Source organism: Perca flavescens, chromosome 11, assembly GCF_004354835.1.
Source record: "Perca flavescens isolate YP-PL-M2 chromosome 11, PFLA_1.0, whole genome shotgun sequence".
Lineage (NCBI taxonomy): Eukaryota > Metazoa > Chordata > Actinopteri > Perciformes > Percidae > Perca > Perca flavescens.
The window spans coordinates 33,896,600-33,919,481 of NC_041341.1; the positions used below are offsets into that span (position 1 = coordinate 33,896,600).

General features: G+C 40.5%; 1 protein-coding gene across 1 annotated transcript in view; it reads right to left on the reverse strand.

Annotated features, from left to right (window-relative positions):
• Nucleotides 1–6,637: 6,637 nt before the first annotated feature.
• dpp10 (dipeptidyl peptidase like 10) overlaps nucleotides 6,638–22,882 on the reverse strand; it is a 191,279-nt gene continuing 175,034 nt past the window's right edge. The window contains exons 15-26 of the mRNA XM_028591519.1: nucleotides 22,290–22,337; nucleotides 21,278–21,399; nucleotides 19,309–19,353; nucleotides 15,443–15,541; nucleotides 15,280–15,349; nucleotides 14,256–14,450; nucleotides 12,542–12,596; nucleotides 12,227–12,326; nucleotides 10,911–10,969; nucleotides 9,623–9,695; nucleotides 9,245–9,318; nucleotides 6,638–6,934 (exon numbers count right to left, since the gene is read on the reverse strand). Coding sequence (XP_028447320.1) covers nucleotides 6,797–6,934; nucleotides 9,245–9,318; nucleotides 9,623–9,695; nucleotides 10,911–10,969; nucleotides 12,227–12,326; nucleotides 12,542–12,596; nucleotides 14,256–14,450; nucleotides 15,280–15,349; nucleotides 15,443–15,541; nucleotides 19,309–19,353; nucleotides 21,278–21,399; nucleotides 22,290–22,337 — 1,078 coding nt within the window. The 3' untranslated portion in view covers nucleotides 6,638–6,796. The remainder of the gene's footprint in view (nucleotides 6,935–9,244; nucleotides 9,319–9,622; nucleotides 9,696–10,910; nucleotides 10,970–12,226; nucleotides 12,327–12,541; nucleotides 12,597–14,255; nucleotides 14,451–15,279; nucleotides 15,350–15,442; nucleotides 15,542–19,308; nucleotides 19,354–21,277; nucleotides 21,400–22,289; nucleotides 22,338–22,882) is intronic.

Consider the following 22,882-nt stretch of genomic DNA (forward strand, 5'->3'; position numbering starts at 1 on the left):
TCTCAGGAAGGAACTTGTTTTGGTGGAACATTTGCACCCCGCAAAAGAAAACGGCACATACAATATTAAATGAAGTTAACTGTTGACACAATACAGTAACGTGAGCTATTTAAATTAGCTGATACATGGTTAAACCTCATTGGCTCTTACCAGGGTATCTCCATGTGTACTTTGTCCACAGCAGTCCCACCAATCGGTCCCAAAACGTCCCAGTTAGAGACAAAATGCTGTAAACATATTCTTTGTAAATCTTTACAATCATTCCCCGAATGAACCAAGCAGACCTGCCTTGTTGCACGATCCAAATTTTCTTCAAAACTTTCTATTTTCAGTGTGTAGCTTGCTAGCTCAAAGTTTGTTGTTGTTTTCCGAAGAGAACGGAGTTAGAGAACGGCGACACACAGAGTGCGGAAGGTGAGGGACATCCGGGGCGTGAGCCACACGGGGGAAGTCAGGCAAGTACCCTGGAAATGTACTTCCGTTGATCCATACTATGTAATAGATGACTATTTAAAGGAAATTAACCCCAGAACTAAGATGCTTTACACAGGTTTGGTGCTATAATATCAAACCGGTCTCACTGAAAAAGAAACAATAAAAGTCTTTGGCGATCAGACCCCATCGTGACATCATATTTTGAGGGAGTTGTGTTGCTGAGCTTACAGGAATACTCCCCTGATGGTGTCTATACACTGGTGGTGGTGAATAGGTAAAGATCTGGATGGATGAGATTTGGAGGATGAATTCTGATGAGCTCAGTGGAAGGACTAACTGAGAATACTGGTTGTGATGGAGATTGGCGGTGAGTGGGGTCGGGATATAACACTGAAGTGACAGCTGACAGCAGGAGATAAAAACTTTAAAAGCAGCGAGATGATTGGCTCACAGAGGTTGTGATTGAGATGGAAGCTGCTCCCAGTCCTTATGTAGTCTAAGACAAGCTACACACATCTTGAATCCATCTCTGTACATGACACTTACACATGAAATTGATATAAATTCTCTCATCTCACTTACAGAAAGAAAGCAAATAAGCGTATGTTGAAGTGCTGACGTATTCCGCATTAAACTGTGACAGTGTATCTATCCTGCTGGAAGCCTCTCACTCAACTTATGTTTGATATAATTTAAGATTCAGTTAAAAAACATCACATACTGAGATATTCCATAATAATGGCTCAGTCTTCAGGTATTCACTAGAAGTTGCTCTCTCATGAAATGTGCATTGCCCTATCCAACATTTACACAATTACTATGATTTAATATTTTAGCTGCAACAAAGCAGTTTTTACTATATAGAAAAAAATCCTGTTAATAACAACATTAGCCTATACTGTATGATCTCTTCAGTTTAACATCTGCCCAAGGGACAGCAGTTGAAATATAACCTTTTAGCAGTTACAGTGTTGATCAATGTGCTCTGTCCTTGTAGAAATATTGATTGCCTCGTTATTGGGCCACGGCGTTAATATACATAAACATGTCTTATGGCAAACAAACAGAATAGAGCAGTGTTGTGAGATGACAGAATTTCATCAACCAGCACATCCAAGCAGGAGCAGGAGAGCAAATACGCATATTTTCCCAAAATATGCTTAAATAGATTAATTCTGCCTTAACAATCAATCTACAACTGTAACTAGAGAGCAGACGATTTCTGAAGAAATGTCTATGAGTTAATGCTGGCTTTAAAGGCTTCAAAAGTTGAATAATGCCCATAATGTATGCAAGATGTGGAATATTTTGTTGTTTGTTAAAAAGCTGACGCTAAACTGGATTGTTAGCTTTAAAAGTTGAATAATACCCATAATGTATGAAATATGTAGTCTGGCTATCACCAGACCAAGCTCAATCGTTTAAAATTGAACATTAGTCTGGGGAGTCTGCTCCGTATTTTCTACTGCACAAGAGGCGTGATCAACGGGCATAGTTCAAATGACTCTGTACGCAATTATATATAATATATATATATATATATATATATATATAATACAATGAATAGTCCTTCAACCAATCAGACCAACGATCTGAGTGATGTAGCAGCGACAGCGGCATCAATGGGTTGCTGCGCTTCGGTGGCCGCTATGCTGAATGTAAACAAAAAGCTGCTTGGTCGCTTCTCTATCGTCATCGTGTTACACCCGCCAATAGCGCGCCAGGTGGATGAGCCAGTTTGTGATTGGTCCCCGCAAAATTGTAACTGAAGCACGTATTGTAACGTACAGGTTCCCAGCCTGAGCTGCAGGGAGGAATCTAATCGCCAGCAGATCGGGCTGGGTTCACCCAGTCTATGGAAGATGCGGAACATTATAAGGCTTGAATGAAGTTTCTAGCTGAAAGTATGAATAAGTAGGGAAGACTTGAAAAATGATTGTGTGTCAAACTGCACTAATTAGCTCATCTCAATTAGCCATGTGCCTCCAGCTGCAATCAAAGGTTGCCATGGTGATGGTAACTGCTGTGCGACTCCTGGGGCAGTTGATTTTATAGAAATGAAGCTGCTGCGCACGGCTCAAACCCCCTGCTTCCCAATAAAAAACGGAGTCCAACTGCCAAAATATTAGCATCACGAGAGGACACACTGCTGAACAAGTTCATGTTCATTTTATGTCTGTGGTGTCACAAATGTGAGAACTGGAGCGGGTCAGAAAACTGGCACGGTCTGCTTTCCTCCAGAAACTTCAGTTTCCATGGGAGTCAATGCAGCGGCTGCTGGGCAGTCCTGTCACTGGTTTGCTTCTGCATGAACAGTAAAAATTGTGGGAATGAGAGCAAGTTTGAGAGAAAATGATATCCCACACGCAGTAAACTGAAAATCAGAGGTAAAATCGGAGGTAATGTTCTTTGAAGCTTGACCTCCGATTTTCAGTTTACTGTGTGCGGAACCTTTAGGTTTTAACACTAGAACCGCCATAGGCCACGCAATTGAATGTCATTGTTATTGCTATGTTTCATCCTGCCCTGACTTTTCCAGAATACCTATTCTACACATTCCAATATTGTCATAATTATGGAATAATATTTAGAAAACCAAATAGGTTTTTGGTGTGTTTTTCCCCATGGTTTATACCATGGTCTGGGTAAATACTTGATTCTGATTGGCTGCAGGGTGTCCATAAAAAAGTGAAACTGGCTGTTTACTGTTCTAAATGAATGAGCTACATTAAAACAAAAAGGGAACATGAATCTGTTAATTCCAACTCGTCCTCTGAACACCACAGGGTGGCGCTAACACACAAGCTGCAGGAAGTAAGTTATACCGCCCCTCTGAACTGACTTTGTTTCACAGCGAATAACGTTATTTCACATCCCATTCACTGTTCAGGTCGCTACTTCAGGCGGTGGCCGATAGTAACGTTACACATCGTGGATAAAACTGTTCGTAAAAGTCGTTTTGGGGACAATGACATGGCTGGATAGCTAGCTTGTCTTGTTTGTTTGTCATTGCCAACTGTACACAATGTGATTGACTTCGGATCTTGCTAGCATAGCGTTACCTTTCTGGCTTGTAGCTGAGTGGACTATAAATATCTCCTGTTGCTAAGGGAGGCAAGTCTATTCTAAGGTCCTTCCTATTTCCTGGAGGAGTGACCAACATTTGCATTGCATAAGAACCCGATGGGAATGATTGTTCCAGGTATTAGTCCAACCGTCAGGCGTAACCAGGGAAAGATTTAGATTTTGAGTGTAAAACTAATTAAAATATGAATTAATGTTTAAAAAGGGTCACAGAATATATGGCAAGTGGCCATGTTGTAAGCATGTTACTGCCCTTCGACTTGGACTTTGGCGGAGACAACCGGTTCACGCCTCACCGTTGTCCATTAATACCGGACAATGGACACCTCATCGTGCATTAACCCTTACATATACCCCAACCCAGTATGTCATGTAATGTGTTTATTGTCTGTCCTAGTTTGCTCCGCTACACTTTGTTCTACTTCTGTTCTTATCTCACATTGCTGTATTGTTGTTGTGCGCACCTTTGTTTGCATAGTTAGAAGTGGAGTAGCGAATAATGTTATCTCACATCCCGTTCACTGTTCAGCTCACTACTTCAGGCTGCGGCCGACAGTATCGCTACACATGGCGGATAAAACTGTTCGTAAAAGTCGTTATGTTTTGGGGACAATGACATGGCTGGATAGCTAGCTTGTCTTGAAGTTAAACATACTGTACATTTTTCTTTACTTAATGCCAACTGTACACAATGTTATTGACTTTGTATCTTGCTAGCATAGCGTATCTGGCTCGTAGCTGAGCTGAAGGGTTCTACGAACTGAGTGGATTATAAATATCTCCTGTTGCTAAGGGTGGCAAGTCGTATCTAAGGTCCTTTCTATTCCCTGGAGCAGTGAACAACGTTTGCATTGCATAAGAACCTTATGGGATGGGAATGATTGTTCCAGGTATTAGTCAAACCCAAAGGCGTAACCAGTTATTGTTTGGATAAACTTTAGATTTGGATGGTAAAACGTATTAAAATATGAATTAATGTTTAAAAAGGGTATACAGTATATTTGGCAAGTGACCATGTTGTAAGCGGGTTAATGCTCTTCGAGGTGTCCATTGTCAGGTATTCATCATATTCTTCATTCAGGACACAAAAGAAAACAGTCCAAAGCACAATACAAAACATAGCAAAAGACAGACAAATACAGGACAAAACACATACAATAAGAAATGACTACAACAGTCAAGAGTTCCACAATACACAAAAAGAGTGTTCAGATATTAGCATATAGACTAAAGCGCCAATGGTTCCACAATCTCGAATTAATGAACTTCGGCGCTGAACCGTCCTCCGTTGTGGGTTAGACGGTTCACGACTTTTGTCTTTTTGTACTTGACAATGGTCACCTCGTCGGGCATTAACCCTTACATATATCTGACGAATAAAACGTTAATGAAAACCTAGACAATAATACTGTTCCTAAGATGAGTTCGATTTTTTCTCTCAAAACACAACAAAAACTGAAACGGAAAAATTAAAATATGTGTTGAAAATATGTGTTGATAAAAGGCACATCTGTGCTGATGACTATAGCCTATATCTTTCAGATTTAAGAGTTCCGGTCCCTCAGCAGGGTTTCTGCTCGGCCATTAAGTGCAGGCACTGATTAATGCATGCAGGCAGATAACTCTAAACAAGCAGATTTTTATTTCCATGTCCTAAGGCCATGACAGAATACCTCTACTGTTTAATGTGAGCCCCAAGGTAAAGAAACACATAAAATATTAAATTAAAATCTCAAACAATCAATACTCGGACAAATGTAGCTGATTTGGTTCTCTGCTCTAATGAGTGCTCTATCAGCAAAACTCGTTGTTTTTCATAGTCTTTTTATTTATTTATTTATAATCACCACTATAGGACAATCACAATAACCCCAAAAGCTCAACCCTGCCCTTTCCCTTTTAAAACAGCAAAAAAGAACAAGAACAAGCATTACAAAATCCATCCTAAGAAGAAAATCAACAGCTGAAAGGAAAACAAGAAGAAAATGTACAAGACATCCAGGTCAAATCAATCCATCCCCATAGACTAAACTATCTATGAGATCTGACATCTCAAAAATATATTTATGTACACACTCTGCTGTATTGTACTGTACAAAATGTGACAACACTTGACACATTCCCTGTAGACATGCAAACACCTTACTGACACTGTAAAATTGTCCATCTTAGTACACCCATTTTCATTAGTATCCACTGTAGTTAATTATTCTTTTCTTGAAATAACAGAATATCCAGAAATAAGGAAAATGTGTCTGGACTTCAAGAAAGCTCTTGAATCAGGTGGAGCCACGCTGAAAATCATCTCACACCCTTTTAGAGATTTTTAGAAAACAAGATTTAATGACATATTTGGATGGCAAAGTTGCAGTGTGGCCTGAAACTGAAACTACTGTATGACCAATATCTTCATATATAATTCATAAGTTAGTCATGACCATACAGCTGACAACGTGTTGTAACTGATACTAAACTGACTGCAGTGCTGTTTCTTGTGTACCTGAGTTGACATAGGTTAACATGACACTGCTATTGGATGACTACCACTGCCAGCAAGTAATATTACAGTATGTTGAACCTCATAAGGCATTGTACATGTCTACACAAGACCCCTGTCCAATAAAGTGTGACTTATAAAGACTGTTTTCATTTAGGGCGGGCGATGGCGGAGGGTTTCAGCAGGAAAAACCTTATTCAGGATCGTCTCTGTTGTGGTGAAGTTGCGTGACTTAACGTTTTTCACAGCCGATTGGAGCATTTCCTTGTGCAACAATACAACAAACAAAGGAGAGGTGAGATGTAAAGTGTACATCTGTGTTCTTTTCCTCCCAAGTGCTACCACAAAGGAGACTAACTTGGAAAATTTGAGTGAAGCTGCAAGAGAAAAAAGAACCATGCACTTGTGGACGACTACAGCCCAGAGAGCCTGCAAAAGATGGAGGCAGTCTTCTGTGCGCTTTGCCAAGAAGCGTCCCAAAACTGAAATGACTTTATGCTAGAGGGCAGTTTTCGCCTCAAGTCCTGGCGTCACTGTTGTGTCCTTCAGTTATGTTTTTAACACATTTATACACATTTACACACTCACACACACAGGTACAAACACACGTACGTGCACACACGCACACACACACACACACACACACACACACACACACACAGCAGCTCTAACCCAGTGCCCATGTCCCACCAAACACTTGGTCCAAACGTTAAAGGCCTTGACAAATTTTAGCAAAGTTCTGCAAGCTCTGCCCAAGGTCTGACCCTCAACGCCTCCCACCTACTCCTCCTCCTCTTCTTCTTCATCAGGCACCGGTAGTAACTCCTCCTTAAGACACTCCCTGTAGAAGCTGGTCAGTGTTGCGTAAAGGTGCTGGCGACTCTGCTGAGACAAGAAATGGCCCTCATCTGGGTAGATCTGGTGGGTAAAACATAAGTAAATTAGTGGACAGAGGTTTGAAGACATTCAGAGTAGGCTCGGGGGGGGATGGGAGGCAGATGGGATATGTGACATGTGCTAGCTTTTATAGTTAAAGGGTCCAGGTGAGTTGTGCCCATCTTCTTCAAGTGCTTTCGAAACAAAAGTGTGGGATCCATCATTTTACACAGACGGGAGATCATTGAGGTAAAAACTAAATAACAATGGTTCTAGTTTGGAGCCTTGCGGGACTCCCATAGTACAGGCCTTTGGCTATGACAATATGTTATCTACCCAAACACACTGGGTGCGATCTGAAATATTTGTCATCTTTTTTTGTATACTGGACTTACACTATTTCAGAACACAGGGAAATGAACAACATCTCATCCAACCGTCTTTTACTTTTGAATTTGATAAGAATAAAGCAGACTTGGCATTGTGGGTGGGCCTAACAGGCCTGGGCCCGCCCACTTGTACTATTGGCCCATCCTAAATGACTGGGAGAACATATTTTGCCTTATACTTTCTTCCTCTTTCTTAATGCTGCACTCTGTCTTGTTAAAAGTCTATCAAGCTCACCCAGCAGTCAATCTCTCTCTCTCTCTCTCTCTCTCTCTCTCTCTCTCTCTCCCCCTTCAATGAATCAACTTATATGATGGATCATCAACATGATAGAAAAGCTACTATGTTTCATTTTTGCACGACTTTAGCAATGTGCGGCTTGTATTAAATACTAATTGTTGCAGGTAAGTAATGAGCTATCTCAGTATTGAAAATATTTAAAGAGTGTCATAGTCAACCAGGCATGTTATTTGCTATCCACAGCATATCAGTCATTTCTGTTTTAGTGAGACTACCAGTTGAAAACTGTCAAAGGAAGGCAAACAGTATTAACTTTTGTAATTAAAAGGGCCCAAAATTGAAATCCTGGTGCTGTGCCTGGAATAAAGTCCTTTAATTTAACTTAGACTAATCAATAAATTCAAAGTGTAGGCTAATGCAGTTGTATAATTATTTACAACCACAGGAAAGTGGAATTCTCTAATAAATAATTTGCAACCACAAGGCTCTCGTTTTGAGGGATCCCATTTATCTTAAGTTCTGTTGCTCCACACTTGTAACTTTGTCTGAGAGACCCTTATAAAGCAGTTGCCAAATGCCCAAATCTGTAGACCAAATAAATGTCTTTCAAGCCTGCATCTCTCGTCTTCAATAAATGCCAGAGGATGTAATAAAGCCAAGGTAACGTCTGTTTTCTATTGTGCTTCTGGGGCACAACTTTATGAGCTGCTTAAAAGAGTGTTACAAGGTCATTACAAGTGTGCACACAATCTGTACCACAGCGGACTGGCCATCGGGAGGTTTGGGAGATTTCCCGAATGGCAGGTCCATCACAGGCCGAATTGGCCTGGGGTCATATTTCAACTTTAGATGTCAGTTACAGGCGGGTGTATTGTAACAGGTGACAGTACGGCCCTCAGCCGTTACATGGGCCGGCCTGGTGCTCACATCTGAAGAAAGACAAAAACGGAGCTCTGGCCCAGACATCAGACTGGGCCAATTTAATGCTGTCAATTTAGTGGGGGGATGGGAGCAGCTGAACAAACCCCCTCCCAACTTGGACTGCTCTGCATTTTGCTAAAACTCTCTATTCGTCTTTTATTTTGTTGAGATGATACACCGTCTCGCCTCATTGGTGTAAACCTGCAAGTTTTAGGACATTGCAGACCGGCACATTGCAGGTAGTTGTACGTTTCTACTTGTCTCATTGCGAATCTTTGGTCTGAACTGGGCTTACATACAGTACAGGCCAAAAGTTTGGACACACCTTCTCATTCAATGGATTTCCTTTTTATTTTCATATTTACACTGTATATTCTCACTGAAGGCATCAAAACTATGAATGGAATTATGTACTTAACAAAAAAGTGTGAAATAACTGAAAACATGTCTTATATTTTAGATTCTTCATTGAGAGAACACCAAGGGTTTGCAGAGTTATCAAAAAAAGCAAAGGGTGGCTACTTTGAGGAATCTAAATTATAAGACATGTTTTCAGTTTTTTGTTAAGTACATGATTCCATATGTGTTCATTCATAGTTTTGATGCCTTCAGTGAGAATCTACAATATAAATAGTCATGAAAATAAAGAAACACATTGAATGAGAAGGTGTGTCCAAACTTTTGGCCTGTACTGTATATTATATACATTATTTTGCATGTGTGTACAAAACATGCTTTTCCATCACTTTTTTTGAAAAGTGCAGAATAGAGGGTATGCCATGGTGTTGTCTCTGCAATACTCACCTGCATTGAGTAGTTTGCTCCAACTTTGACGAGGTTCTTGATGAGCTCAGCAGTATGCTGGAAGTGGATGTTGGCTGGGAATAAAAAATAAAAAAAACATGTCAGCAAGATTTTAACTGAATTCTAACTAGGGAAAAAGAAAAGATAATCAGATTCTGCATGATGAAAATATCTCAACAAATACGACATGCAAGGTTAAGCAGGGAATGTTTTCCTCTGGAAATCCCAGCATCAATTTAGATAACCAATTTTTGGTTTTATCTTTTGAGTAAAATCCATTTGACTCATTACGTTCCAGGATTGCATGCTTCTTTGTGCTCAGCAGAGATACATTACAGATACAGTATTTTCATTTTATCACAGTTTATTTTCTCTTACCATCTGCTGTGCCGTGCACTAGCATCAGTGTCTGCTCCCTAAGTGCTTGAACGTTCTGCAGCACACTGGAAAACTGTGAGGAAATCAGAAATAATAGATTGATAGATATGCTAAATGGCATTGAAGAAAACAATAAAAAGACAGAAGTATGATCAAATGAAAGCTGTTTGCATTATATCCTGATTATATACACAACCACAGTCAGATTTGTCCAATATGAGATTTTCAAGTGATGAAGAATCTCCGATTGACACTATTCTATGCTTGGAATATCACCGCAAATTGTGAGGAAAAAGATGTAAAACCAAGGCTACATGCTACGCAGCATCCACACAAGTTTTTTAGCTCCAGTAGTAGAACTAATCTCCGTCCATATTAACACGTCTGACAACGCATATATCGCATGACCATTCCCATACACTGGGCATGTGCATGCTGGTGTATACAGGAAGCAGATTGTCAGACGTTACTCCGCGGTTGAAAATCATAGATGTATAAGTTGAAAATACAGAAAATAATTTGGAAAAAGAACAACAATGGTGAAAAGTAAGAGCAGGGATTTTATTTGCTTGGACTGACGACGAGGTGGAACTGTTACTGAAAGGTAAGTAAGCCAACCTAACTGATAAGACTGGCTGACTTGCGTCGTCGTTTCCAAAGGACTCCGTTTGTGCCCGTCCAGACTACATAGCAACCCATAGAGTTTTCAAACCAAAATGGGGGCAGCAGTGTTTAAAAATGTCTTTGTTTTAGGGGCTCGTCAGCGCTGGAGGAGTGTAGACTTGAGCTGTCAGCGAAGCAAAAGATATTAGTTTTTAAACCAAAACGTAGTAGTATTGATGAAGCCCAAGTCTGCAGACAGGAAATGCAAAGCTGCAGTATACTGAAAGCAGTGAATTTGATGTGCTTGCAAAAAAAACACTTTTGTTCTCCCCCCAATGCCTCTTTCCTATCGCTGTGGAAAACACCTCCAATACTGTAGCTAAACATCTTGTCTGTGCAGGAGCCCTGAGAGAGCCAGGCAACCCTTTTGCAGCAGCTTATAAAAAACCTCCGGCATGTGATCTGACATAACGGTGCACACAGTTACCAAAGAGAGATGAGTGGCAAAATCCTACGGAGCATGAAAAAGACACAGGATGAGGTGAAGCATCGCTGCCTCTGACTTTGATAGCAGCATTCAGTAACTGTGGGAGCTTAACTGGAGGTGTGTCACTGATGTCTCGGCAAGCCGCTTTCAAAGATCCACAGCAAACAAGTGTGGGGGTGGAGGGAGGTAAACACGTACCTGATATCTGCTGTCATCCCGTAATGGCATGCCAAGGTATCGCTCGGAGAACGCTGATGCTGTGCAAATGAGAAGTGATACAATGTTAACAGTGTCACCGGTAGACAGTGTATCAGCTACTGCTTATTACCTAAACAAAGTGGAGTACCTGTCATCCTGAGCCCAAATAAAATGCTTCCAGTGAGGAGAAAATAAGACCTTGTGTGTGTCCTCTGTGTCATCTTAAGCCTAGTATAGAACGCTGTTTAACATGGTCTTTAGATGTGTGGCTAAGCTGAGATTCACCCATAGACTGTAAAAATAGCAGAGATAATAATGTAAACTTTAATAATCCCACAAGGGGAAATTACAATGTTTTCACTCTGTTGTTGCACACATTACACACAGGCCTGAATTACACACACATGCTCAGTACCTATACATGCACCTTGCTCAAGAGCACCTTGGCAGTGCCTAGGAGGTGAACTGGCACCTCTCCAGCTACCAGTCCACCACCATACTTTGGTCTGTATGGGAACTTGAACCAGCCACCCTCTGGTTCCCAACCCTACTCCCTACTGACTGAGCTACTGCCACCACAGCAGTAGCAGTAGTCTCGCATTGCTAGACCTTCTTCCACAGCGTTCAGTAGGAAGAAGGTCTGGCTAGTCCACACAGCATTCTGGGATGGGAATGAAACTGGCATTTAGACCAATCACAATCGTCTTGGGCGGTACTAAGCGCCGGACGGAGCAACGGTGCCTCTGCAAAATAGCCTCTGGAAGGAACTTGTTTTGGTGGAATGTGTGGACGTTCAAAAGTAGTTTTAGTCGTGCAACAGAAAACTCAGATTGGACAGATAGTCTAGCTAGTTGTCTGGATTTACCCTGCAGAGATCTGAGGAGCAGTTAACCATAGTCCTAGTCCATAGTAAAAATGTTTACTGAGGTAATAAATCAAGGCAGAAGTAGGGTCATTTTCTCATAGATTTCTATAGAAACAGTCTTCTTTTTGGAGCCACTGGAGTCACCCCCTGCTGGAAATTAGATAGAGTTAAGGTTTAAGGCACTTCAGCATTTGCTTCACTTATCAGGCCCGGAAGCTTTGTCTATTATTTTAACACTCCATAGATTTACCTCACTGTTATGGCAGGGGTGAACTGATTCTTTATGGACAGAAAATATTTAGTTTACTCTCCACACAAACATGCCATTAATTTCTATACTCAAATGTTTTACTGATACTTGACTCGCCAGATTGCAAATATGAAGACAGAAATCGGAGTGTCAATTCAACGCAAACATGATGCAGGATTGATGGAGGGATTCTGTACTCACCATAGAGTTTCCAGTCTGTCACTGGTGACATCGCACATGCACATTTGAAGAGGCTGTCAGTAGACTTGAGCATCATTAATGTTATGTACGCTCCATAACCCTGAGTAGACACACACAAACATGTATGGAATTTTGATCTTTAAAGTTGTAAAATTCAGTGGAAATTCAACCACCTGAGACCTGCTTTAGTGGAATAAAAAAACTAAAAAACATGTAACAGCAATTATATTTTTGGTAAAGAAATATGCTTATGGCAAAAATTGACTGAGCATGAATTCATTTTACATGTAATTATAGACAGGAACATTGGCTCACCTTTCCAAACACTGCTATCCGTGTCCGATCAATATATGGAAATTTCATCATGAATCTGTAAATAAAAGCACATACCATAAATGATCTAAGGATTCAAACACATTCATATTATCGGATTCCAAAATAGCAGAATGTCATAGTGTAGACATGATCAATCTTATTTCATTTTATGACTTGTTAATATTTTTAATTTACTGTGTTTGCTGTATATTTACACTTAAATTTGTGTCGCAAGTCTTTCAGCAGTCGCATCTGGTGGAATTACGGAGAATTAGAGCGTGCAAATCATCTGGTTGAAAAAAGACTGATACTGTACCCAACATCAGTAATGTTTGCTAATTAATGCAAAGTAATGAGCAAATGTATAATGATGAGATTGATTTTTTTTAAATAAGGTCACTCTAAGCTCTGTGACACTCCGCTGTAGCTCGAGGTTAGTACAGTAGAAGCGAACGTGGGCTCTAAAGAGCCAATTTCAGAGTAAAAAACGCTCTAAAACTGAAAAAGACACATTCATCGAATGACTCACTCTTACCTACAGCAAAGTGTTAAAGTGCTCATATTATGCTCATTTTCAGGTTCATAATTGTATTTAGAAGTTGTACCAGAATAGGTTTATGTGGTTTAATTTTCAAAAAACAATTTGTTGTACTGCACATTGCTGCAGCTCCTCTTTTCACCCTGTGTGTTGAGCTCTCTGTTTTAGCTACAGAGTGAGGCATCTCACTTCTGTTCCATCTTTGTTGGGAGTCGCACATGCTCAGTAAGTAAAGCTAGCTAGTCAGTTGCAGAGCAGTGCCATGCTAGCAGCTAGGTGCGAATTATAACGTGTGTTACAAAGTGACGAGGGTTTGTCTCTGTTTGGAGCAGTTTGTGAACAGTGTTTTCTGTTGGAGATGGTAAGTCCCTTTGGGGTGGACTTTGGGCTTTTTCACTTTGTAAACATATAACATGCACAAATAAAGATATATAACACAATAAAGGAAAGGGAAAAAGCACTTTAAATAACCTATAAGAGCACCTCTCAAGTGATCATGTTATTAATCATATGTATGTTGTGTGAGGAATCAGGTTTAACCTACACCTGCCCCATTGCTCATGCTGTGAAAACATCTCAGTAATACAGTATTCTGCAAAAGCCTGTATATGATTGTACTGTACAATCTTTAAAATCAAATTGAATGTGTGTGAGGTCTTCAACGTATTGAGTCGCGATTAAGAAATTAAACACATCACCTATGAAATAATAGGAAATTGGCTGATAATTGGCTGGAAATGAAAAGAAAACCTTTTTTTGCTCCTCTGGAGCACAGAGAAACATTTGCAGCTGGTAGACGAGGGACATCACAGCAGAGGAAACACATAAAAAGGGGAATGTAGTACCACATTGACAATTAAGATGCATGAAAAGAGACTGCAAACAAAAGCAATGCCAGCTTTAGTCCTCTTGTTTGCACCTCCAAAGAATGATAAAAGCTGTATAAATTTCAATCAAAAGTCTGTTTGCAGATAACAGCTAAGAAGAAAGCAGCAGCTGCGACATGATAAGACATAACACCACCATGTTAAAAATAAATGACATGTAATTATGCATATTGTTTCCGATCACATTGTTCATCCTGACTAGTGTTGTGCTGTACAGTCACTCGAAAACATGAGGTTCATTAGTGGAATTTGTTCCCTTATTAATAAAAAAGCGAATTTGATGACGTACTCTACTGCTGCGATCTGATCCTGAACATCAACAGTCCCCAGTCTCTGGTGAACGTCGTGCAGGACCCTCTGACCCTGGAAGCCGCTGCCCCGGCCGTCCAGACGAGCCACGATGACGCTGTCCGAGCTGACCAGCACAGAGTCCCAGCTCAGAGAGAAGAGGTCAGACACAGCCTGGCCACCAGGGGCGCTGTCACTGAACACAGCACAGAACATACACATGAAGAAACCTCAGGGAATCCCCAACACAGGCAAAATCAAACTGCTGGAGGTGAAAGCAATCAATCAATCAATCAATCAATCAATCAATCAATCAATAGGACTTTAGTGAATTTGTAATTTTTTGTTTTACGAGAGCTTCTCCAGTAGCTTGATTTACGGTTGGTCTTTGTAAACAACTAGTGATGCCCAAATGAAACTTCATGAAGCTCTGTGAACCATTTTATGGGTTTTCTAAACTCAGTAGATGGCGCTCTTGTTTAAAGAAAAAGGCTCAAGGAATGGCAATTTAGCGTGCTTTCAACAGAGAGTGGGCTCAGAAAATAAAGAAGAAGAAGGTTTCATGAAAGTTCACGAAGCTTTATTTGGCCATCGCTTTTAATAATGTAACTCATGATTGCTTAGTTACTTTAATTTGAAAGGATAAGGCTGTTATCGTTCTTATTGTCAACAAATCACATTAGAGACCAAAACCAGCAATCCGTCTTTCAAAAATTTCCAACTTCCAATCCGCTTTCACTCAGCCCCAAGTACATAGTTTCCTACTGAAGACATACATTTTTTTAAACTGCTAACAAACGTACAGTTCCATTGTTTGGAACTGTAACACATGGGCAAGTAGGCGGGGGTGGAGAGAAAAAATAGTCAGGGAATCGCCGATCCTGCTTCTGATTTGACAGTCTAAATCGAAAGCTCATTTTGGTCGATTGTCGATTTAAAATTGAAATAGTGAAACCCCCAGAATTGATCGGTATGCATTTCTGACATATTCTGCGGTATATTGTGTCATTACAAATGGTACGTACATCAGCAACAGCAGTCCATAGTGACGGGACTCCGAGAAGTCTGGTGGATAGGAGATCTTCAACGGTAAATCTGTAGAAAGAAAAAGAAAAGGAAAATAAAATTGTATCACCAATTTATCTGTAATTCATAGTAACAGTATAGAAACCAATGCATTATTCTCACCAAAATGTTCTATCTGAACAGTTCTAAAGTCAGTCATCTGGATCCTTTTCCAATTCAAGGCTGCCTTCAGCAAAGAGTTGTTCCCAAGGATGTAGTAATCTGTAAAGGTGAGGAAATGTGTTTTTAACGAATGATGGAGCCCAAGCGTTGCTGCCAATAACCAAGGTGTCGCTGCATACAAATGACCCATAATAACATGAGGCCTTGTCTGCGGAGCCAGTGATATAATGAGAGGAGATGGAAGGTGTAGGTAAGACGGATGAGATCGGAGTCTCGTGGATGGTTTCTGACAACGTTTCATTCTGTGGTCAATTTAAATGGTTCGGGGAGATGAATGCATTCCTGGATTCCGTCTCTTTGGAGTTTAACTGCCGCAAGTGAAAGAGGCGGTACTAAATTGCAATACGTGATGAGATGGTAATATGAAATATGGAATCAAGGATTATAGTAAATCATGTTTATTTATTTTTTTTATTTGTTTTGGGGATTTGTAACTCACTGACAAAAGAATTGTAAAAGCTTTATATAGTATGTGATTTGGGAAAGTAACAAAATCATTTGCTGCTGACCCTAATTCAAACCATCATAATGATGTTCATTTGTACTACTGTTAAATTTGGATGAACAATCCTGTCAAAAAGTTTCCACTTCTAAAAGGCATTATACACACAGCAGCTTGCTCATTTTGGCTGCAAAAACAGAAGCCCCTCCACATGTAATAAACAATGACCCTCTGGTATTTTTCCATTCAAGCCATCTGAGAAGCAGCTAAATGAAATGGAATTCATCCAGCACTTCTAATGGAAAACCCAAAATCAATAGACGCCTCATTATGAAACCGCCAGGGGTCTTGAGTTCCCAGCTGTGGATGGAGGTCCTATCCAAATAACTCTTGGCAAATTGCTTGCTTTTCTGCAGCGCAGCTGTTCAATTTTTAGAGGAAAAAAAAAAAAATCTACTGATAGACATTCAAGTATGGATAACAAGAAGAAGCATGTGTGTACTGTGAAAAAAAAGGAACAAATCCAGATTTGTTGACCAGAATCCACCCTATATGCTGTTGGCTCAGACATAACACCAGTTTCAAAAACTCATCAACCCAGATTTAAGTTTTGCCTTGACTACTGATTAGAATATACAGACTCAGATCTCAGCTTCAGCAACCCCATCGATGCATGATGTGCAGTAAGGGAAGTAGTACAAAGTCATTTTAGTTTGTTTTAGTTTCAAAGCCTTATTCAACAACCTAAAGAAATCCGCAGATCCCTAACCCTACCCAAAAACATCTCTTCTATAAAAGTCATTTTAGCAGCTTGACCCAATGTGCTAACAAGCAGTAGCCAGAGCCATAATGCCCGTTTCAGGTGACTTTTTTGTGTTCACGTCCAGCCAGACTCAGAGACAAGAGTTTGAAATGATTCAAGGACAATTGTGTTTATATGGAAAGCTGTAGAAGCTCACGTAGACCCCCCCCCCCCTTTGTTTCCCCAAATCTCAACAGCTGAGTTGCCGAGTGCAAAGTTGGCATGACCCTTAAAGCCACAATATATAAGTCACACATTTACGGGAAACACACCAGGTTGAAATTAACTGGATTCACCCTTTAAAGGTCCCGTATTGTAACAAGTGAGATTGTCTTTTTTCATTATGAAGCAAAAACAATAAAAGTATCAGGAGGGGGCTTTAAAGAGACACGAGCTAAAAGGAAGCCTTTCAGACAGAGGGTGAATACAGGTATATTCAGACAGACAGTATGAAAATGTATTATTGGCAATCATTTTTTTAACATTAAAGCATGAAAACATGTTCTAGTAGAAACTAGAACAAAATAGAAGTATGAACCTGAAGTGAGCATCATACAGTATGTCCCCTTTAATGCCAGGATCAGACTACACAAATTCAGCCCCGATTTTGAAGCGACACACTTTCAGAGTCGTGGCTGATTATGAGAGTCGGGACCGACCAACGTGCGTCTTTACCTCCAGTAGTGTGACATGATCAAAGATCAGCGATCTAACGTCTGGGACGCTTCGCGACCAGAAAATCTAGCATGCCAGTATGTTTGGTCTTTTTCCGCTTAGTGTGACATATTCTCTGACGTGTTCCTTGACGTTGACCAATAGGAGGAGAGAGAGTGCTTTCCACCAATAGGATGAGAGAGTGCTGAGAGAGTTTGTAAAGCGGTCTCTTATTTTATATAAGTTTATAGTTAGTATAGATAGTATATAGTTCACCCAAATGTGTTTCTGAAAATAGAGAGATAGGCTATGGGGGCGTTGAGCCGAGCCGGCTGGTCCTCATTTGTATAAACTAGCTTGGATTCAACTCAAAAGTCCCTGCAGCGCTACCAGAATGCATTGCACGGCTGCTCACATAGACGATACGATGAATGGGAAGCGTGGAAACGACACCCACCAGCCGTAGTTGACAACTGCTTGTCCCACACCTCCCCAACGACCAAGGAACTTGTGCGTGATCTTGACGATAGTTCGCGTTAATCGGTCGGGGGCTGGGCGCTGTCATACTTCCAGTGTTGCCACTCTTCCGTCCAAGACAGACCAAGAAAGTATGGCACTATGGGCCCTATTTTAACGATCTGAAACGCAAGTATGAAATGCAAAACGCAAGTATCTTTCTGGGTGGATCTCTAGCGCTGTTGCTATGATACCGGCGGAATAAATGAGTCTTGCGCCCGACGCAAATCTAAAATGGGTTGGTCTGAAGTAGCTAGGTGTGGTTTGGGCGTAACGTGCAATAAACCAATCAGAGCATTATCTCACATTCCCTTTAAGAGCAGGTGCGCTTGTTCCATGGCGGATTGCTATTATGACGGCGGATTTGCCTGGCGCAAGCCAGCGGGAGCTGTACGAGATGCGGCAAAGTAATAAATGTCTTGACCGGGTGGCGATGTTGCTGCGGCCTCTCGGGCGCATCTCCTCAAGTCTGGAGAAGATTGCTGCAGCCATGGAGCGTGGGCCTCCAAACGCACCACCTTAGTGTAGGTGGCGTAGTTAGTAGTCGTAGTTCAACATCACGTCTCCTTAAGTCCTCTAATATTTCCTCATTTATGTCATCAACACATCCATGATCCATGGAAATGTTGTGTAAATCACAACAAAGCCACAAAGAATGCTGTACTGTACTGTAAAGTGCCTCCTGACAAACGTGTGACTGTCAGGAAGACGTTTTGGCGGGGGGGGGGGAAACTGATCAGAAAATGTAACGGAACATTGTAGAAATGTAGTGGAGTAGAAAGTCTAGATTATTGCTGCAAAATGTAACAAAGTAAAAGTCAAAAGTAGGCTATATGCACTATTGAGTCTAAGTACTTAAGTAAAGTACAGATACATGAAAAATGTACTTAAGTACAGTTACGAAGAATTTGTACTTTGTTACATTCTACCACTGCATTTTGGCCCTATAAATAGCGATCAATCACCAAATAACGCAGGATTTAATCAGTTTAATTGCTGATGTAAATTGCAGTGTTAGTGTCTTTTTTGAATAATATGATTTTTTATCAACAAATGATCAGAAATACATTACATTACAATACTATCATTGTAAACAACTGTAGAATTAAATAAAATGCAGTAAGCAATCATTTGGAGCAAATTGTCATCACTCAAATGTGTGTAAGAATGCTTTTCAGTGTTCGTAGATTTTGTTCTTAGCTAAGAACAAATCCAAGTTAAGAAAACATTAGTGAATGCCAGAATCTTCGTAAAAAGAGTGCGTAAGAAGGGTTTAAGAACACATTTCTTCGTAAGAACGGTTGGTGAATGAGGCCCATTGTGTAGTCTGATCCTGGCATACGATGGTCATCACATACCCACCATTCCCACAAGACTAAATGGATCCCTTACTTGAATTATTGAGGCTGTGTAAGATGACAGTAGGGGCTCCAGGACCTGAAAGGAAAAATAAAAGCTTGTGAGTGTAATTCAAACATTAACATTACTCTGTAATTCTCACTGCAGGATGATGTTTGCTATGCAGATAGTGAAGGACAATTTCAGTTCAAAGTTGCTCCTGTGAAGCAGCTACACAAAAGTTGAATGCAGGCAGCCGTCTTGTTTTCCCAATTTTTACGCTCACTTAACCTGTATCAATTAGGGGTTAAAGTTCACTCACATTGCCTCGCTAATAGCCTTAGACTGTCAAATTAAGTCAGTTACTTTTAACATCCTTTTGTAAAAGTAATTAGTCAGAGAGGTCAGTAGGGTGGCAGGTTTGCTGAATAGCTCAGCTGCGGCTGAATTGCTTCCTTGGAGGCTTCAAAACCCACCGCAAAACCCACAATGCTCTTGCTCTACTGTCCTCGTACTGAAACACAAACCGTTGCTTGGACTTTATTTCCTCTCTGGACTTACTGCTAGTAGACTGCATTAGCTTTGGCCTTTGCATTCTTCAACACTCACTTGTGTCACAGAGAGAAATGCTTTCAATATGTGCATTTACCGGCTTTCAACACCAAACCAAGTATTTTATGAGTGGAATTAAAAGGCTTGTGTAGTTCCTGATGAAAACCAGTGTCCGGATAAACTTTGTCGGGTTTATGTGAACTTGGCCCTCCGAAGACAACAAGCTTTCTCTATTATTGTTTTTATTGCTTTTGGAAAAGGGAACAGTGTTATGGTCCAATTAATCACCACGCCAGAGCGCAAATGCTTCTGAGCAAGCAGTACTCTCACCTGCTCCAAATAAATTGAAACCACAAACAACATTAAGAGTTACCCTCCATTAAACAAGCTACTCACTGACCAATAATGCTACCTAAAAGTAATTATGCACAAAAGAGTGGCCAATTGTTTAATTTAATGCCTCTCGTTTGGAACTGATGAGAGATGAATTTCAAACCGAATAGTTGGAGGGCGACAGATTACAACAGACAAATGCTGACATCTGCCAGATGATCTCAGAAAGAAAATGGCTAAATAAATTAGGAACATAAAACACAGTATAGCTCCCAATTTCACACACTTTCGTTCACTGTGGCCGAGGCTGCTGTACAAGGTGCCACCTGCTCATCAGATAGACATTCACACACCGATGGCCGCAGCATCGGGGGCAATCCAGGGTTCAGTGTCTTGCCCAAGGAGACTTTGATACGGGACTGCAGGGCCAGGGATTGAACCACCAACCTTCCGCCTTACCACTACTACCCCTGGGTCTGTTTTAGCCATTGATCAATCTTGTTAGTTGACAGTAACGTGAACTTTATTCCTCCGTATTTCCTTCAAATGTCAGCTGATCATGTGTGACATAAATTGAAGAGACATAAATTGTCCGACAACACAGCAGACAATTCAAATAATGTTTTAACTTACATACCGTATGAGTTTATTTAGTACTGAAAACAGGACATCTATGCATTAGGCCTTGGAGTCGCTGGCAGACAGTTTGACAAAACCCTGTTTAGAATTTTAAATTTAAAAAAATATTTTACCAAATCTGCCTGGACCACTCTTTGAGAAATACTGCTCTAACTTAGTCTCGCTTTGCAAGACCCTCCTCCAAAGCACGCTGAAGGAGGGTCTGGCTACTCCACATAGCATTCAGGGATGGGAGGAAAACGTGCTCTGGTTTATTGGCATTTTTTTTAACCAATCAGAATCATCATGAGAGGCGCTAAGCTCCGCACAGAGCAGCTGCAAAATAGTTGTGCGAGAGAAAACTCAGATTGGACAGATAGTCCAGCTAGCTGTCTCAATTTACCCTGCAGAGATCTGAGGAGCAGTCAAAATGAGTCCTCATTAATCCACCGAATTTAAAATTCCAACACAAAGAAGCAGACACAGTGAGAGCCTTAAATGAGGAAGTGGGACGGCCTACCTTTACAGCGGAGGATAATGTGCTGGTTTGCGGGGCTGATGTCAGCATCGAAGTACAGACAGTGAGCTTTATTTAGCTCGCATGTCAAACACCGGCGCGGGAACAGACCCACAGTTTTAACACTGCGGAGAGAAAGTACAACACTTTTTGAGTAAAAGATGGAGGCAAATGCTGGAATGACTTTTTCAAACAATCCCCAAAATGGAACTTATCCAGCTAATTCCTGTGTAGTCGCAACTTGATGCAGGCTACAGCTCTATGGCAAATAATTGTCTTATCAACATTGTCCAAAAGATTAAAATATACATAATATTAAATAATAAAATTTCTTTGAAATTGACAGGAATTTCATTGTTTAAGTCACATTTTACACCAGCATTTGCTGGATCAGGCTTCTCCAATATGAGGGTTTGCTGTTTGCTGCTGTTTTCACTATTTTCTGTCATTTTATAGACCAAAAACGGCACATACCAAGAAGATAAGATGGTTACACTTTAGAGTTAGGGTTAGGGTTCATGTATCCTGACACTCTTATGTAGATACCTTCAAGTAAAATGTTACCGATAAGATATATATCAGACTTTGGAGACATAAACAATAACGATTAGCAAGATAAATTCATTGCAGCTATTTAAAAGATGAAATAAAACCAGCGTATATTCACTGTTAATACAATGGTTGTTACTACAAAGCAATACAGAGCAGACCTAACGTAAATACTGATGAAATATAATGAGTGAATTTAAATGATAATGTAAATGATTAAGATGAAAGAAACAACAACATAAAACGCAGTGTTGATATGCATGTGAATACATAATAAGTTAGCTATGAGGTGAAAAACAATATTGGATCATAATCATTGTTTTTGAGTATTATGGGCGGAGTTAAATCATGGGTCCAATGTGAACCGCTGACACAAAAGGTTTGGGCAGCTTTCCAACCCATTACCAGGGTTAAGTACAACAGCTGTCCACAGCGAGCGCTGTATAATAACTTCGTCAAAACAAACCTGAAGAGTTGGCGTCTTCGTGGCGAGCCCTCTGTGCTGAGAAAATAACTGAAAACAATAAGAGCAAACAGACATGCTACATTAAACACTGGACTTCATTATCTCTTTCTTTAAGATGCATTCAAAAATCTCATCAGCAACTCTCTTTTGTGTACAGTATGAGGGTGGAATGCATAGTGAAGTGAAGAGAAAAGAATACAATTTAGTGTTCAATGTAGTTTCATTTAACAGGAGAATCTAGCTTATGCATTATGATTATTTCCCTTTGAGGTTGCTTTCAAACCTGAGCAGTTCGGTCCGTTTAAACCGAAATCTGGAGCGATTTGTCAGATAGTCTGGTTGATTTGGGGCGGTGTGAAAGCTCATTCAAACTCTGGTGCGGATCAAACAACCGAACTCAGGTCAGCTTGAAAAAAGGGGACTCAGTTTGCTTTCTTTGAGTTTTGAGTTCTCGGTCTCAAGGGCTCTAGAGTTCAGTTCACCTCAGGTGAAAATGCGATGTGACCCAAATACAGGAAGTGAACCAAAAAAAAAAAAAAAACGTGCATTTACTAGCCTGACATTTCAACCTTGCACACAATTTACAGACTTAA